The 19,220-nt window shown below is 45.7% G+C and overlaps 1 protein-coding gene across 3 annotated transcripts in view; it reads right to left on the bottom strand.

Annotated features, from left to right (window-relative positions):
- Positions 1 to 19,220, bottom strand: part of WDR17 (WD repeat domain 17) — a 2,439,098-nt gene that overhangs the window by 1,688,740 nt on the left and 731,138 nt on the right. For all 3 annotated transcript variants that reach the window (XM_069631441.1, XM_069631439.1, XM_069631440.1), the window contains one exon: positions 4,912 to 5,034. In XM_069631441.1, coding sequence (XP_069487542.1) covers positions 4,912 to 5,034 — 123 coding nt within the window. The remainder of the gene's footprint in view (positions 1 to 4,911; positions 5,035 to 19,220) is intronic.

The raw sequence follows: 19,220 nt of genomic DNA, 5'->3' as shown, positions 1-19,220 counted from the left end.
GGTTAAACTGCTCTATGACTCCCCTGAAGCGGTGGTGCGAGTGAATGGGGTGTCCTCTAGGACGTTCTCACTGCAACGGGGGACCGGACCAGGCTGTCCCTTTGCCCCCTATTATTTACCCTGGCTATCGAACCATTAGCAATACAACTCAGGACGGATGAGGACTGGACAGGATTCTCATGGCCATGGGGGAGGGAGGACCGAGTCTCATGCTATGCAGATGACCTTGTATAGCTTAGCAATCCTAGGACTTGCTGCCTGGCGGTGTCCCGTATCCTTGTGGAATACCAAAAGTTTGTGGGTCTCCAAGTTAATAAACAGAAAACGGTTTTCTTCCCACTCAAGGGAGGGGACGGTGCAATTCCCAAACAATGCCCATACTCGGTCTCGATCCTTGGCTTTGACTACCTCGGTATATATATCAGCCCAGACCTAGATGACTTTCTACAGCGTAACCTACAACCGGTAATAGACAGATTTTCTGCCGATGTAGCCCACTGGCAGTCCCTTCCGCTGGCACTGATGGGTCAAGCTGCCCTATTTAAAATGTTGACACTCCCGAGATTTCTATATGTCCTTCAAAGCACCCCACTTCCCATCTCCAACACAATCTTCATAGCTATAGACAACATCCTTCGCGGGTTGTTATGGGGAGGGAAGCAACCTTGCATCACCCTCAAAACACTGCAGCGCTCGTTTTGGGAGGGGGGATTGGTCTCCCATGTCTCCGTACCTACTACTGGGCAGCACAAACCGGGTTGGTGAGTGAATGGCTTCACAGGGACCCTGCGCTCCCACACATCGGGGCTGGGGTTAAAAGAGTAGGCCTGATCACACCCCCTCAGATACTCTATGGGGAACACAAAAGGACGGCCGATATACTGAAAATGTCACTCCACATTCGCCAAGCGTGGGAGGAGGCCCACCAGAGCATTGGGTGGGGCCATAGACCAACACTAGATCAACCCCTGTGGAACAATAGGTATTTTCCCAAAGTCCAGAAAATGGGCCACTTTACAACTTGGAAAAGACACAGATATATACGCTAGCAAACATGGTACAAGATGGGCACCTCCTAGACTTCAAGGGTCTGCAAGGGAAGTATGGGATCCCACCTTGTGATTATTATAGGCATCTCCAACTAATTCACGCACTCAACGAGAGGTTCCCAAACGCTCCCCCATCGAGCCCAACATTCTCCCAGACCAAATCCCAGCCACAGTCACTTCTACGCTATACCGGGTCCTCACCGCTTTCGGAGCCCAAGAACTGCCCTGACTAAAAGGCAAATGGGAAAGAAACCTGGGCCCACTAGAATTGGAGGAGTGGGTTGAAGCACTAATGTTCCCGCGAGAAATAGGAATAGATAGCAGGCTAAGACTGATCCAATTCAGCGATGGCAGGATGGGACTTGGCAAATAACGGGAAATGCCTGAGATGCAAAAGAGCGGAGGGTACCTTCTTCCACACGGTGTGGAGCTGTGACATAATCCAGAACTTCTGGGGACGATACATTCGTAACATCTCTGAGGTGCTGGTGTCCCCTATTGCACAAGACCCAAAACTGGTATTACTGGGTACATGGGGGAGGTTGACTTTACCAAGCATAAGAAGGCATTTCAGGCTGTGGCACTGGGATTGGCGAAGAGGCAAATGGCCGCAACATGGGGTGCTGAGGACAAACTGAGTCTAGGCCAGTAGGCCAATGTTATAGGTCAAACTTCCGACTCAAAAGGGTCGAATGACAAGAGTCGAGTCAATTCGACCGAAAAAAAGGGTCGAATACACATGTTTTTGGTGTAAACGCACCTTTTTTTACCTAGACTAAATCAAAAAAATAATTTATACATTTAAAAAAAAATTAGATCCTTTTGTTTTTGGTCAAATTGACTCGACCCTTTTGTCATTCGATCCTTTTGAGTCGAAACTTTGACCGTGCACTGTAGGCCAATGAGATGGACAGATGTGCGTCCCTGGAAAAAAGAATCTACAATGCCAGGGGATGCCCTGGGAAGTTCCAGAAAGTTTGGGGGAGATGGGGGGAAACTACACAATACCTGCAGAGGTAGACCCGGATAGCCAAACTGCTCGAGAATGCATTAAGTGACCCATGCTCAGTTGCACCACCCACCCCATCCCCCCGTCCCACCGGAGCTGACTGGAAACACTTGTGTGCCGGCAAACACGACTGTATTTACTGTAAAGAACATATCGTGCTATGTGACCTTTTGTTGGCTTGTTGATTTGATGGCATGTAACTCTTCTATAGAAAATAATAAATAAAGTTAATGAAAAAAAAGAATCCAGATGAAGGGAACCACCCTCTGAATCCAATGTCTTTTCACCTTGGAGAACATTTCAATTAGAGCTATTCCAATTTCCCTTTATGAAGACTTTTTGCCAATATCAGACTGAAGACATTTCCTTTCTCACTTTGTTATTGTGTTTATAGTGTGAGGTTCAGGATAGGATGTTTTGGACACAAGGACAGCTTTTTAGTTTCTGACATCCTGACACAGACAGCTACTTAGTTTTTGGTCTTTAGGTAGGGAAACTCCTCTTTAAAATAGGGTCACTTTCCGCACACATTTTCATTTAAATGAAAGTCTTTAACCAAAAACATGACAACTTTGTGTCGGTTTTCATTTCTGACCCCTCACACAGCTTAGTATGAAATTATGGATTCATTGATTTTAGGCACTGGAAGCCAAATTCAGAGACTGGAATACTTCCAGAAAAGTATTTTAAAAATCAGTGAAATTCTTGAGCATGGGGCTCTTGGCAGATACATTGGGAATGGCCAAGACTAACACATCTCTGGTGAGGTTGTTCAAGATGTACCCTATCTTGATCTTTTCCTGCAAGAAGCAAAAAAAACGGCATCTGTTAATTTACATATCTGCTAATTTATCGGGTTCCCCATCAAATAGCACACCAGTGGGAGGTGCAAAAAGTACTAGTCATGGTGTCTGCTTCACTACTTCCTTAAGCATAGTGTTTTCCTGTTTTGCAAAGAGATGACTTCCTGCCTTAGTGCTTGCAACTCATCTCACAGACTTTGAATAGCATCCATATCACAGCTGGTGTTGTCAAGCAGAGCATTTCACTTCCGCCGGGCACCTGCATTTTGTGGATTGGATCCTCTTGGATGATTCCACATTGGCAGCGTTTTCAAGCTTTTGCTAGAGGGTAGTATTGAAAACCCACCTTAAACCACCCCAATGATTATCAAACCAGGGCTGGGTGGCAGTGAAATCCCCGCACCACAGACACAACACCACTATATTTACATGGAGCGAGGACAGTGCAAGCACTGAAGAAAGGTGATGTGATGAAAGCAGGAAATACCAAAGGCTTCAGGATGATAGTTGATGGGCAAACAACATCTGGTTGTCGGTAGCCGGATGGTAAACAAGCAGTAAATTCCTTAGGGGCCAATAACAACTGGTAGTAGATTACTGGATGGGATTAAGTAGCGATACTAAACAGTAGTAGGCAGATTCAGGTGGCCAGCCAGAAACAGGGGGGACAGCCAGCAAGCAAGGACCTCAGGGGAGGACGGGAAGGACACCATGTTAAGAAGGCTAAACTAAGAGTCAGTTGCAGAAAGGGGAAGTGCAAGACGAGTGGAGAAATAGCTGGAGGGAAGCTAGGACTAAGGGAGGTAAACTGTTGAAGAAACATTTGGTCCTAAGCTCTTGCGAATTCAGGGACAAAGAATAAGAGACAAAGAAATATATTGAAAGCTAGCCGAGAGCTGGATTCCAGACTCCAGTGCAATAGCAAGATCACCATCTAATTAATGAAGGCTTGCTAGTTAAGGAAGGACCCGGGTGTTAGGCATATGAAGTCTACCCAGAAGTACCTATATGCGGGATTGAAGGGAAAATACCTATACCTGATAGACAAGTGTTCACACTACAGATAAGGGGGATGCAGGCTTGCTGGATGCTATCACCTCATCGTTCAGGATAAAGATAACTTGGAGGAGGCTGTTGCCTCATCCTTCAGGATAAAGACGACATCTCCTGGACATCTTCAACCAGGCAAGCCAGTACCATGGAGACCATCTGGACTGTGACCCAGTCAATCCAGGAGATCAAGACATCCTGCAAAGAAGTATACAGGGGCACCTCACTCCCTCTGACAGTGAATTCAGCTGAGGTGATTCTTGGCAACTGTGTTGGGAACCGTGCTTTCTTTTATAGAGTAAGGATGGACTTCAGACCTCCAGACTTTTAAATTTGGCTTAGCTTTGAGACAGACATATGCTCTACTGACATTTAGATTAGGATATCCTCATTGACCTTTTCTTTATCTCAGGAACATGCACTGCTCTGCTTAGACGTTTTTCCTCTTCAATTACCCATACCTGTAGTCCATCTAACCCAACTTTGTTGAGAAAGCTGTCAAAACCATGCCATCACCATTTCCCCCTTGATGTGTGCTTCTGGTTCTGCTTCTATGATCACAGCATGTGAAACAGTTTTTGACTTCATGGTAGTGTTATGAATTTGTTAAAATTGTGTATCTGACCGTAGGACATTAATTTGATCACTATTACCTCTGAATACCTTCAATAGAATTATGAAAATATGGTTGTACTATTTTAGAAATTAAGGCACAGTCCTATTAAGAGGATAGTCATCCACTGAGAAGTAGTAGTACCTTGACAAGAATGGGAAAACACTGTTTTTGAGTAATGCTTGTACAGTCAATCAACTGAGAAGGAGTGGTAGTGAAGTGCCTTCTATCTTCCAATCACTTTGACCCTTTAACTGTGCCTTTTGACCCCAGCGATTGTTTCTCCTGCACCCATTTTCTCTCCCCTTGCATCTTTCTCTGAGCTCACAGGGTATTTTTAAAATTTGTTAAGACTGTTTGTCATAAAACACACATATTATTACTCACACTTTTTCTTTGGCGGAGAATTCAACACATGTAATGCATGAAAACCTGTTTTTTTTAGTTTAAAATTATCGATGGGTGTTGTTCTTGAAACATTCCACACACGTAGTACACCAACTTGAGAGTCTGTAAAAATTAAAAAGAGTTCACAATTTAACCATTAAACATTAATAAAATGATCAGAAAACAGCTCTATACACAACTGCTTGAGTCAGGGCACTCCAGGTGTGTGTGTGTGTGTGTGGGTATGTGTTATAATGTCCATCATGAAGAAGCAAGAAATGCTGTTATATCACCAAAAAGTAGAAACCTTCATAAAGGACAGCAATAGAGTATAACTAAAATTAAAAGCACCAATATACAGTCCAGTGATGGAGAAAAAAAGTACCACACAGCCATTTATCAGGGGAGATTGCCTTTTCTAAACAAATGCAAATATACAACTCTTCATTGAAATAAAGATAACAGCCGGACACAGTGCAACACATATTAAATGAAGGATTATGGGGGTGCAGATTACGGCGTAACTCGGGGGCTGGTATGGGGCCAATTATCCACAATTGTTAAAGGACATTAAGCAGGATTTCCACAGGTGGAGGACCCTCAGGGTCTCTTGGTTGGGTCAGCTAGCAGCAGTGAAAATGGTTACTCTTCCAAGGTTGCTATACCTGTTTCAAGCAATTCCCCAGGAGGTGCCAGCAATCTTTTTTAGGGAGTTAAGGACTCTGACTAACAAATTTATTTGGGAAGGGAAAAGAGCTAGGATTAGTAGGCATCTGCTGGAGGCACCCAAACGAGAGGGGGGGCTGGCAGTACCGAACTTCCAACAGATTATGAAGCTACGCAACTGAGAGTGATTAGAGAGTGGCGCCAGGAAGGGGAAAAGAGTCAAAATAAGTTGTGGGTTAAAATGGACAGGGCTGTAGCGCATCGTGGCCTGGCGGAAGTTCTGTGGCTGCCAAAACATAGTAGACCAACGCTTTTATATATGAGCTCAGTGACAAAGTTGGTAGCGGACAACTGGGTTAAGCTGGTGAGAACTGAGGGGATAACGACATTCCCTTCCCCCTTTACGCCCCTTTTTAACAATGGGGATTTCACTCAAGGGATGGAGAAGGGGGCTTTTACACAATGGCAGAATGGGGGATGCAGGAAGTTGGGAGACATGTTTAGAGGGGGGGAAATACTATCCTTTGTGGACTGCAAAAGGGAATTTGGGGTAAAGGAGGGAGAAAGGCTCCGATACGCGCAATTAAGACATTGGGTCTTTGAACCCTGGCATTTAGGGAGATGCGAATAGGGAGGCAACGCCGTTTGAAAAATTCCTACTGACAAATGATGGTTCCAAGGGGCTAATTTCGAATCTCTACAAGATATAGGATAACGCAACTGATAGGCAGCAATGGCCCTACATGAGGAGATGGGAGAAGGTATTGGGGAGAGAGATGGGCAGAGAGGAGTGGGAAAGGTTGTGGAGAATGATTCCTAAGTTGGCTAAAGCTTCCCAGCTGCAAGAAGCTTGGTATAAGATCCTAATAGGTTGGCACTATACACCGGCCCGACTGCATAGGTTATACCCCGGTGTTCATGAGGACTAACGGATGGGATGTGGGATGATTGGCACGGCTGATCACATCTGGTGGGGATGCCTGAAAATTGAGCCATTCTCGCAAGAAATTCAGAGGGCGCAAGAGCAGGCCTTTGGTCCCGGGGTGGGCCCGAACGCCGGAGCACACTCTGTTGGGGTTGAGGGAAGGCTCCGCAGGTGGGGAACCTAGGGCACGTGAGAAAGCGAGAGTTTTCCTGACATTGGCAGCCATAATGTTGGTGGCACAGGGATGGAAAAGCGCAGAGATTCCCAGGATGCAGGATTGGCTCCGAAAGATATGGGAGATTATTGCACTTGAATGGGCGACATACACCACGAATGACAATGTTCACAACTTTGCAAACGATTGGGGAGAAATCCTGGCTTTTCTCAAGGATGATTTTTGGGTGGTTTGGTGTCCGCAACGTTTAAGACTGTTGGATCTGCAATTAACTTTGTTGACTGGCCCATGGTAGTGTGGGGCTGGAGGCTGAGCAGATGTGCCTCAGGGGGGGTGGTGGGAGTTCGGGTTTAGTTGTTCTGGTTGTCTTGTTGTAAATTCAATAAAAAGAGTTTTCAAAAAATGAAGGATTAAGTGGGGAGTTTAGATGTATACAAACTAGTGACACGTGGCCAGGAGAGGTCCAGAAAAGATGTGTGGGATGAAGGTGTTCCTTCTCTTCAGCGATTTGAACTATAATTCAGGCCCACAATGGTGATACTTTGATCCCAATGCATGGGGTTTGGGGGCTATTTCTGGTATGGCCAGGACATGTCAAGAAGGTCACACTTGAAACACTTGTGTATAGGCGCGTTACAAATGCCACATCATATCATATCACTGCTCGGTTGCAGTAGTAGTACTGCATTTTGCTTATTGGGAGACAGCAGTGTAGGACCATCAAGGGGAACTTTTTGAAGCTAGTGACATTTCACTTCTTGGGGGCATCGAGCAAGGCAATGCACCAACATAGTGGATTCCAGGCACAGGTGTAGCTAGAAACGTCTAGGGTCAGTGGTAGGCTCTTTAATTGGGACCCTTTGGTGACCCCCTACTTTCCATGCTCTGAAATGGTGAGGGGAAGCCACGCCAAAGACAGTTCAGGTATATAGAGCCCTCTTCTCCTACCAGTGTGATACATTTGACTTGGCTACCGGGGTTCTGCCATCTCATTCCCATGTCTCATGCCCCTCATTCGATGTCAGCGATCTGGTTCTGATGTTAAGGAATATTACACAACTTCTAACTAAGGTTGTTCAGTACAAGAGGCTACACATTTATTGGCCCAACATTTACAGCACTTGAAATCATCACATAGCCCTGATAGACCCTTGAGGCACTGCATGTTAACACATGTATAGTTCTTTTATTCTGGCAAGTGGAGAAGGGGGGAAAGGGGATCCTTCATCTTGAGCAATCCTGTCCTTATCTGTGCCAATGTGAGGGGGATATCTTATCTTCTGCTCCCTTTTCCTGGGTATGACTAGGTACTGCAGAGTATTCTGATGGATACCTTCTCTGTTTCTCATTGATGGAGCATCTTTGCTTGGATGAAGATATGGTAATTACCTAAACGTTGGAACCATTTGGAAAATATATATTTTTCTTCCTTACGCTACTAGCGATTGTAACACCTACATTCCTGGCTGGCTCTAGGGATGTCATCAATGTCATTTAAGGTTTGTCTTTTGGTCCCAAATATCATCTTTTGGTTACCCTCTTTATACTCTAAAATTCCACAATATTTATTTATTTATTTATTTCTATGGCGCTGCGGGCATCAGGGCGCATTACAGATAGACAAGGACGGAACATAAGGAGACAGGAAATCATGGTATCAGTACAATTGTAATGGTGTATGGTTCATCTAAAAGATGATTATTTGAACAGTGAGGTTTTCAGTTGTATCCTGAACTGTAGGTATTTGGATTCCAGTCTTAGGTAGCTTGGGATGTCGTTCCATTTGGTGGCTGCTTTAGAGGGGAAAGCCCTACCGAGACCATTGTTTTTTTAAGAATGGCTGACTTTCACTACACCTTGGGTCTTTGACCTTAAGGTGCGGATTGGTTCATAGGAGGTGATTTTACTTTTAAGGTGAGCAGGGTCGAGCCAAAAATGCAATGGTGAACAGTGGATCTCATTATAAGTTTGGCGGTAGACTTGTCGGTAAAACCGGCAGGCTGCCACCAAACGTCTGAAAAATTCTGGTGCCCGCGAATGGGCAATTACGGCCCTGCCGGACCCGGTAATTGCCCATTCGCGGGCGCCGGATAGGGCTCAAATGGGGAAGTCGAATGCACTGGCACCATTCAGAATGGTGCCGGTGCATCTGACATGCTCAGCGCGCGGGTGCCGTTACAGCCGCCAGGTAACTACTGGCATCAGCTGGGGATGCAGTAGTTCATTTGTCTCGAAATATTCTTGAAGTTGTCTAGTGGCAACTTTGTCAAGTATCTTCGATAGAAAATTACAATTTGTGATTGGGCGAAGATTAACAGGGTCCTGTTGGTGTAAGCCTGGTTTCTTGACTAGCGGTGTTACAGTGACGGTTTTCATTGTCTCAGGTACATTATGCTCTCTTAAGGAGGCATTACCATTCTGCAGAGATAGGGGGCAAATGTGTCTGTATTTTCCAGAATTAATTTTGGGGGTAGTATGTTTTCTGAGCAGGATGTACAGTTGGTAGTAGAGAGGAGCAGTTTACAAAAACTATTCAGAAACAATTTCTTCAGCTAAGGACTGACGTTGATGTACGGATTGAAATCCAACAGCTGGGGAAATAGGTAAATACCAATTAGACAGCCCTGCAACAATTATTCAATAAACATTACTCTCTTTGCAAAACAATGGACACCAAAGAGCCTCTTTCCCCACAAGCGTGACATGAACTGTAAGGATCTTGGGAAACAATCCAGGTAAGAAAACATTTTAATGAAACATTTGAAACCAGCTTCTGGTGGGTCCGATATTGTAGCTATGTGCAGGCGGTTTTGAATTGTATTTTGAGGCCTGCATCCACAAATACAAAGAGCCCAATGTGTGGGCCCTTGGCAAAATCCAAGAAAGCCAAAGAAGATGCCGGACCAGAAATGATGTGACTCTTTGGCATATTTAGTCATCACGTCATTTTTTATTCTTTTCAACTTGTCAGCGGGTTAACAAGTAGATGTAATGGTATCCAGAGGTGGGAGGGAAGGCCAATGAGCTATCTTGTAGATCCCCTTCAATGTTATGTTATGTTATGTTACTTTGCATTTATATAGCGCCTTATATACCATTGGTATGGTCTGAAGGCGCTGGAAGGTTGAACGCCCTTGGGAACCGAAGTTCATGTCAGTAGAGAGAGTAGAGAGAGTCAAAGGTGCGTGTGAGCACCGGATATGTGTGCAGCTGATGTGGGATTCGTATAATAGCTGCTTCTTAGCGGTAGGTGTGGTGGTTGAGATATCAAGAGTATGTGTTCGTCCTGGCAGGTTTTATCCAGACCGATTGTGGCTGCGTTAGGCCTGAGAACGCCTGGCTAGGGGTGTGTAAACAGCAGTGTTCAGATAGAGTGATGGGGAGTATGCGTCAGATGTTGGTATGAGAACAGTTATACCGAATGGTGTCATAGTATCTCTGTGTTCTAGTTGAATGGTGGTGTAAAGAAGAGAGTAAGCGTGGCGATGGGTTACATGTTCTTCAATGTTCTAAATTCAATTTAGCACAGAGATGCTTATTAAGCACACTTCTAAATTCAGCCCGGGCACGCCATCAGGCACACCTCCAAATTAAACTATGAACAGAGAGACTATTAGGGACACTAGTCAGTTCAACTAGGGCACGCTATCAGGGACACTTCTAAATTCAACTTTGCACAGTTAGGCTATCAGGGAGACCTCTACATTCAACTTTGTACAGTGAGGCCATCAGGGACACCTCTACATTCATCTTTACAGTGAGGCCATCAGGGACACCTCTACATTCAACTTTGCACAGTTAGGCTATCAGGGAGACCTCTACATTCAACTTTGTACAGTGAGGCCATCAGGGAGACCTCTACATTCAACTTTGTACAGTGAGGCCATCAGGGACACCTCTACATTCAACTTTGTACAGTGAGGCCATCAGGGACACCTCTAAATTCAACTTTGTACAGTGAGGCCATCAGGGACACCTCTACATTCAACTTTGTACAGTGAGGCCATCAGGGACACTTCTAAATTCAACTTTGCACAGTGAGGCTACAAGGGACACTTCTAAATTCAACTTTGCACAGAGAGGCTTACTAGGCACACGTCGAAATTCAAGTAGGGCACGCTATTAGGCACACTTCTAAATTCAATTTTACACAGAGGGGTTATCAGGCACACTTCTACATTCTAAATTCAACTTTGCACACTTCTAAATTCAACTTTACACAGAGGATATCAGGGACACTTCTAAATTCAACTTTGCACAGAGGCTTATTAGGCACACGTCTAAATTCAAGTAGGGCACGCTATTAGGCACACTTCTAAATTCAACTTTACACAGAGGGGATATCAGGCACACTTCTACATTTTAAATTCAAATTTGCACAGTGAGGATACTTGGCACACTTCTAAATTCAACATTGCACAGTGAGGATACTTGGCACACTTCTAAATTCACCTTTGCACAGTGAGGATACTTGTCACACTTCTAGATTCAACTTTGCACAGTGAGGCTATCAGGGACACTTCTAAATTCAACTTTGTACAGTGAGGCTATAAGGTACACTTCAAATTTCAACTTTGCACAGTGAGGCTACCAGGGACATTTCTAAATTCAACTTTGCACAGTGAGGCTATCGGGGACATTTCTAAATTCAACTTTGCACAGTGAGGCTTATTAGGCACACTTCTAAATTCAAGTAGGGCACGCTATTAGGCACACTTCTAAATTCAACTTTACACAGTGAGGATACTTGGCACACTTCTAGATTCAGCTTTGCACAGTGAGGCTATCAGAGACACTTCTACATTCAACTTTGCACACTGAGGCTATCAGGGACACTTTTAGATTCAACTTTGCACAGTGAGGCTATCAGGGCCACTTCTAAATTCAACTTTGCACAGTGAGGCTATCAGGGACACTTCTAATTTCAACTTTGCACAGTGAGGCTATCAGGGACACTTCTAAATTCAACTTTGCACAGTGAGGCTATCAGGGACACTTCTAATTTCAACTTTAAACAGTGAGGCTATCAGGGACACTTCTATATTCAACTTTGCACAGAGAGGCTTATTAGGCACACTTCTAAATTCAAGTAGGGAATGCTATTAGGAACACTTCTAAATTCAACTTTACACAGAGGGGATATCAGGCACACTTCTAGATTCTAGATTCAACTTTGCACAGTGAGGATACTTGGCACACTTCCAAATTCAACTTTGCACAGTGAGGATACTTGGCACACTTCTAGATTCAACTTTGCATAGCGCGGCTATCAGGGACACTTCCAAATTCAACTTTGCACAGTGAGGATACTTGGCACACTTCCAAATTCAACTTTGCACAGTGAGGATACTTGGCACACTTCTAGATTCAACTTTGCACAGTGCGGCTATCAGGGACACTTCTAAATTCAACTTTGCATAGTGAGGCTACCAGGGCCACTTCTAAATTCGACTTTGCACAGTGAGGCTACCAGGGACATTTCTAAATTTAACTGAGAATTCCTGCTTTGAAAATGCAAATATGTCACAGACATGCTGTAATGCGTACTTCAAAGTGTTAGGCTACCACCGTACGGAGATTTTTACAGTGGTTTAGGTTCTAAGGTTGAGTGGTAGGGTAGTATGGCGTGAAGTAGTTGCTTCAGTCCCTGCCCTTGCTGCACTTACTTGTTGTTGTCTTCTTGCTTCTCCTGCGGATACCTGCAGGTATGACCTGGCGCCGTCTCAGTGGGAGCCGTCCTTTGCCTCAGGTCCTTAGCCGATGGGCTGCCGGGCAGAGGGCTGCCCTGGGAGGACTAGCAATGAAAGGGGGACCCTCCTGCTAGAACCAATCAGGGGCGGTGGGTGGGCAGAGGGGAGGGCAGAAGGGAAGCAGGAGAATGGCGAGGGAATGCGGGCTGAGGGGGCACAGGGGGGAATTTACACGCTACTGGGCACATTTTAGCAAAAAGGAGCAGCTTAGGGGCACTCACCTGCTCAATCGCCCATGGATGGCAAGAAGGAGCGGGAGCCCAAGCGCGGCTCGGTGGATACACAATCTCACAGGGAGCGGACCAATCGGGGCGGTGGGCTGGCAGAGGGGAGGGCAGAAGGGAAGCATGAGAATGGTGAGGGGATGCAGGCTGAGGGGGCACAGGGGGGAATTTACACGCTACTGGGCACATTTTAGCAAAAGGAGCAGTTTAGGTATCAGGGAGGAGGAGGCAGGCTGTCCAATCAGGGAGGAGGAGGCAGGCTGGAGGTGGGAGGAGGGAGGGGAAAGGAAGGGAGAGGGTCGGCTGAACAAGCGTGGATGCCGGGGCCTGGGGGCACTACAAGACCGCAAAAACCAACAATTAGGCCCAAGAAGAGTCCAGGCAGCAGCACTCACTGTGTGAAGCCCGATGGAAGTGGCGCACACACACGAGTGCTGGCTGCTACACCAGGAAGCAGGGCACACAGTGTCCAATCAGGGAGGAGGAGGCAGGCTGGAGGCGGGAGGAGGGAGGGGAAAGGAAGGGAGAGGGTCGGCTGAACAAGCGTGGATGCTGGGGCCTGGGGGCACTACAAGACCGCAAAAACCAACAATTAGGCCCAGGAAGGGTCCAGGCAGTAGCACGCACCGTGTGAAGCCCGATGGAAGTGGCACACACACACACGAGTGCTGGCTGCTACACCAGGAAGCAGGGCACACAGTGTCCAATCAGAGAGGAGGAGGCAGGCTGGAGGCGGGAGGAGGGAGGGGAAAGGAAGGGAGAGGGTCGGCTGAAAAAGCGTGGATGCCGGGGCCTGGGGGCACTACAAGACCGCAAAACCAACAATTAGGCCCAGGAAGGGTCCAGGCAGAAGCACTCACCGTGTGAAGCCCAATGGAAGTGGCGCACACACACGAGTGCTGGCTGCTACACCAGGAAGCAGGGCACACAGTGTCCAATCAGGGAGGAGGAGGCAGGCTGGAGGCGGGAGGAGGGAGGGGAAAGGAAGGGAGAGGGTCGGCTGAACAAGCGTGGATGCTGGGGCTTGGGGGCACTACAAGACCGCAAAAACCAACAATTAGGCCCAGGAAGGGTCCAGGCAGTAGCACTCACCGTGTGAAGCCCGATGGAAGTGGCACACACACACGAGTGCTGGCTGCTACACCAGGAAGCAGGGCACACAGTGTCCAATCAGAGAGGAGGAGGCAGGCTGGAGGCAGGAGGAGGGAGGGGAAAGGAAGGGAGAGGGTCGGCTGAACAAGCGTGGATGCCGGGGCCTGGGGGCACTACAAGACCGCAAAAACCAACAATTAGGCCCAGGAAGGGTCCAGGCAGCAGCACTCACCGTGTGAAGCCCGATGGAAGTGGCACACACACACACGAGTGCTGGCTGCTACACCAGGAAGCAGGGCACACAGTGTCCAATCAGAGAGGAGGAGGCAGGCTGGAGGCGGGAGGAGGGAGGGGAAAGGAAGGGAGAGGGTCGGCTGAACAAGCGTGGATGCCAGGGCCTGGGGGCACTACAAGACCGCAAAACCAACAATTAGGCCCAGGAAGGGTCCAGGCAGCAGCACTCACCGTGTGAAGCCCGATGGAAGTGGCGCACACACACGAGTGCTGGCTGCTACACCAGGAAGCAGGGCACACAGTGTCCAATCAGGGAGGAGGAGGAGGCAGGTTGGAGGGGGGAGGAGGGAGGGGAAAGGAAGGGAGAGGGTCGGCTGAACAAGCGTGGATGCTGGGGCCTGGGGGCACTACAAGACCGCAAAACCAACAATTAGGCCCAGGAAGGGTCCAGGCAGCAGCACTCACCGTGTGAATGTAGGCAGAATGGGCTGAATACTCTGCAGACATGGGTTATTTCCTTCATAGACACACTTTGTATCATAGGTTGTTGTTCAATTTGAATTACTATTTTTTAACACTGTTAGTTTTACATATTGGTAATGTTGGCATGATGTTTTTGCTTCATGGGAAAGGGAAAGAGAACAGGGAGACAATGAACAGCATGCGCACATACTGTGCACCCTTGTTGAATTACCTTAACGAGGATAGATATATTGTTGGGTGTAGTGAATTCCCTTAGCCATATTAAGATGAACAATGTGCTCTTATTTCTTATAGGTTCCTTGAACCTGGGGAATTGAATTCCCTAAACAGGGAAGAAAAACATGGCACTACATCCTGGGGAACGCTATATATGGTTTACCATGAAGTTATCCATGTGTTCAACAAATCCAAAATGAATGATGTCCCCGTTACGTTCTATAAAGACTGTCCATATGATGATAGGCAGAGATGGCAGCTATATTACCTTCAAGGGGACCTCAGGGGGTAACCAATTACTCCAGCTAAACATTACACACGTTACTCACAGCAGGACAACATTATATCCTGGTTCATAGCTACCCTCACTGTTTTTTCTGAGGAGGTAGTGATTTTCTTAGAGAGCTTCATCGTGGCACGAAATACTATCCTAGATATGGCTCAACATAAATCCAAAACATTAATGCTGCTGCCAAGAAATTGAAAAACATATTACAAGAGTGTTATTTTGGCTTTCTGGAGGGAGACACAGAACTGAGCATCTGACTACACATGTTTCCAATTTTACAAGGCATATTCTCAAATAGATGATGTGTTTCTGAGCTTGTCTCTTTGACAGAGTGTAATTGGAAATGTGTTTTTTTCATTTTTTATTCAGGCAAGAGTTTCTCTTTTTCAGGTTTGTTTTGTGGTTTAAGTTTTCATTAATAACTATGGCAGTCACAGGGTTTGTGACTTGAACTGAGATTTACAATTCTTCTTGATGGAATATACTGAAATTCCAATTGAGAGATATACAAAAAGTGTACAAATTTAATAAAGTTAAACCCTGTTCATTTGGGACTTGCTCTACTCCAACAAAAATGGTTTTACCAGACCCACTCATCATCCGCAGGTTCAAATCTCGCCTCACTGCCTTTGTTTATGTTTGTGATCCAGGCAGCACTGACCCAGGACAACAGCCTTGTGAGGGATGGCCTCCATGTAAACATGGATGCCACATACATCATTAAAGCCTGTAGCAGCCGCCTGCTTAGTCTGTCTTCCTAATCCTTCTATGCCTCCCACTTCCACCACGGGAGGCCACTGGAGAATGAGGACCAATTGAGCCGGTCTGTATGCTAAACATTTTCAGGAAGTGGGGGCTGCATATTAAATATCTTTTCACTAAGCTGTCACTGCCTTTCTTCCCCGGTTAAGACACAGAGGGTAATATACAGGCCTGTATCTCCCCTTGCTGCTTTTCCTGAGGGTTGAAATCCGTCACAAGGCTGTAATATTTCAATTCAAGTCTACATATGAGGACGATCATTAAGACTAGTTGAGACTAGTTGAAAATGGCATTAGATATGCACCAAGGTTTATGTTATGTTGTATTTATATACTTTTATATTTTGCCAAATCATGTTAATTTTGGTTTCTTCAAGATACATTGGTGGTATCCCTTTAAAGAAGAACAGTGATTATAGCACATTGAGTTCACAATGTATACTCTCACAAATATAAATCATGTCCAAGGGATATTAATAAAACAATTATAGGATTTCTGTATGCCAGGTAGTTAGAAATGTATTATTGTTACATTCTTAATGTTCAAAACAGTGCCGTAATTAAATAATAACGCTTTTATTTTATTTTTTACTTCTTTTCATTGAGTTTACAACATGTCCCCAACTTATCCCCCCTCCCTCCGCCCACCCCCTGGGGCATCCATTCGTCCTTCCTTGTGCTGATTTAGCTTGTGCCGGTTCAAAATGTTCATTGCAGTTCTAGGAGTTTGAGGCGTTGGGGGCACCACACAGCCCTATAGTCGTCTTTGAAGAAGGCCAGAGTCTCTCCCCAGTCCTTTGCAAACGTATGCACATTCCCATTCATGGCGTAAGTGGCCCATTCTAAAGCTACTATTTTCCAAACTTTGCGTAACCAGTCCTGAATTGTAGGTATATTCGAACCTTTCCATCTTTGCGCGATTATAGTCATTGCCGCCAGGGTTAGAACCACTCTTGCCTTTTCTCTATTACTGGGTTCCCCTGCCGCCTCCCTTCCCTTTAGGCCCAGCAGGATCTGTTCCGGAGGTCTACTTCCCCCTTTCCCATATGCCTGTTCTTGTGCCTGCTGCACTTCGGACCAGAAGGGGACAGTTTTCGGGCACCTCCACCATATGTGCTCTGCTGTGCCCTCTTTCCCACATCCTCTCAAACACTCCCCGGATGCTCCTGGATAGATTCTGTGGAGGCGAGCTGGCGTGTAGTGCCACTCGAAAAGTATTTTATACCAGGCTTCTTGCAGCTGGGAGGCCTTAGCTAGCTTGGGAATCTTCCCCCATAGCTTCTCCCACTCCTCCTTTACTATGTCCCTCCCCAGTATCGGTTCCCATATTTGCATGTACGGCCATCGCGGTCTGGGGATCGCGTCAGCTATTATCCTGTACAGGTTGGAGATCAGCCCCTTGGACCCATCATTTGACATCAAGAACTTCTCAAACGGGATCACTTTCCTATTGGCTGCCTCCTTGTTCGTCGGATGCAGCAACCAGTGGTGAACTGGGCGTATCTAAGCCTCTCCCCCTCTCAAATTGCGAATAATCTTTTACAGTCTGTAAAGGACAGAATCTCGCCCTCTTGAAACCTATCCCGCATCCTCCCTCCTGCCATTTCCTAAACGCTCCCTTCTCTGTTCCGGGCGTGAAATCTCCATTGTTGAAGATGGGCATGAAGGGGGACGGGAAGGTTGTGATACCCCAGGTTTTCGCTAATCTATCCCAATTCTCTGCCATCATGCTCGTTATGGTGCTTTCATACATATGTTTTGGCCTATGCTGTTTCCGCAGCCAAAGTACCTCCTCCAGATTATGCTTTGTCAGTGTCCTGTCCATCCCGACCCACAGCTTTCCCTCGCATTCCCTGATAACCTGTAGCTGGGTTGCTTCGTAGTACAGTATTCAGGTAACTTTCCACTCTCCCTCCTTATGGCCATTATGAACCAGTACTCAACTTTCTTACTGATTGGTTTTCTTTCATTTCTTTTATTTATTATTTTTTTCACCGGCCGGCCTTCTGCTACTACATACATGACTACTGGGTATGTGTTCCATTTTCTAACGTTAATTCACATGACATACATTTCTTGCATTGATGTGTTTGATGGTATATGGATATTACTCATGACATTATTTGCATTATTTATTTCAATCATTTGAATGTACATGTTGTGTCCACATTGTATAGACTTGCCCCGATGAAGGAATTTCCATTTCGAAATGCATTGGCATAACCAAAGTCTGTTGATGAAGTGATTTGTGGCAAACTCTTCCTCACTAAATATTACTAGTATCTACTCTTTTCAAAAATGAACTTTGATTTGACTGATAAAATCATCGTGGGAAAAACCACTGGATTTTTTTGAGTTTTGTTACTTAACAATCTTCAAGGTTCTTATTGAAGGTTTATAAAATTTGCACTTAATTTAAACCCGGATTGGGACTCCAGAGAGCGGCTGTATGACTGGGTATTTTACCTAGTCTCTTGCCTCCATTGCTTCATAGTACAGCCTAAAGTTGGGGAGGGCCAACACCCCCTCCTTCCTGGGAGCCACAAACAGGTGCCTATTGATCCTTGCCCTCTTTCCTTCCCATATAAACTAATTCGTCAGAGAATGTAGCTCCCTGAAGAATCTCGTTGGGACTGCCTGCGGGATTGCCTGAAATAGGTATAAAATGCGTGGTAGCGTGACCATCTTCACTGCGTCTAGTCTCCCCAACCATGAAATTCGCAGGGACCGCCATTCGTGGAAATCCTTCTTTATTCCCTTCAGCAGAGGGTGGAGGGGGGGGGGGGGGTAATTTGCTGTATAGCAACCCTTAAGTGTCGGGGTAATCTGCATTCCCAGGTATCTAATTTCCACTGGTCTCCATACAAATAGGGTCTCAACTTTCAGTCTATTGCAGTCTTCCTTCTCTAGAGTTAGGTTAATCAACTCTGACTTTCCAATGTTTATAAGCAGGCCTGACACCTCCTCAAATGTCTACAATAGGTCCCAAGCTAAATATCACAAAAAAGAAGAAACAGATTACCCCTCTCTCCGCCTATATGTGTATGGTTGTGTGAGAATTTCACTTATACACTACAAGACATCATACTTTCTTCAAGGCACTGCACTGTATCATAAAAGTCACAGACCTTCCCAGGCCATGGTAGAAACACCCGATGGACCACTCTCCACAATTTACTTTATCACAAAATACTTTTTAATCAATCTTTACAAAATATCTTAATACATAAAAACAGAATAATTATTCCTGACAGGTACAGTTAAACATAGTTAAAAAACACAGTTAGATCTGTGATGGGTTTTTTTTTGTCACAAATACAACACACCACATGTAATTGTAGCAGTTTAGATATAAGACTCAGATTGTTTTTTGGTCTTCTACAATAGTCAAGAATACAATAGGTCCCTACTTGCCCTAATGGATTCTAGTGGATTAATCAAGGTTAGCAGCATGTCATCAGCGAATGCAGCGACTTTATGCTGTTTTCCTCCAA

The sequence above is a fragment of the Ambystoma mexicanum genome, chromosome 6q, assembly GCF_040938575.1.
Source record: "Ambystoma mexicanum isolate Mex_15411 chromosome 6q, UKY_AmexF1_1, whole genome shotgun sequence".
Lineage (NCBI taxonomy): Eukaryota > Metazoa > Chordata > Amphibia > Caudata > Ambystomatidae > Ambystoma > Ambystoma mexicanum.
Note: the sequence above shows the minus strand (reverse complement) of the source record. Positions and strands in the feature narration are given on the sequence as shown.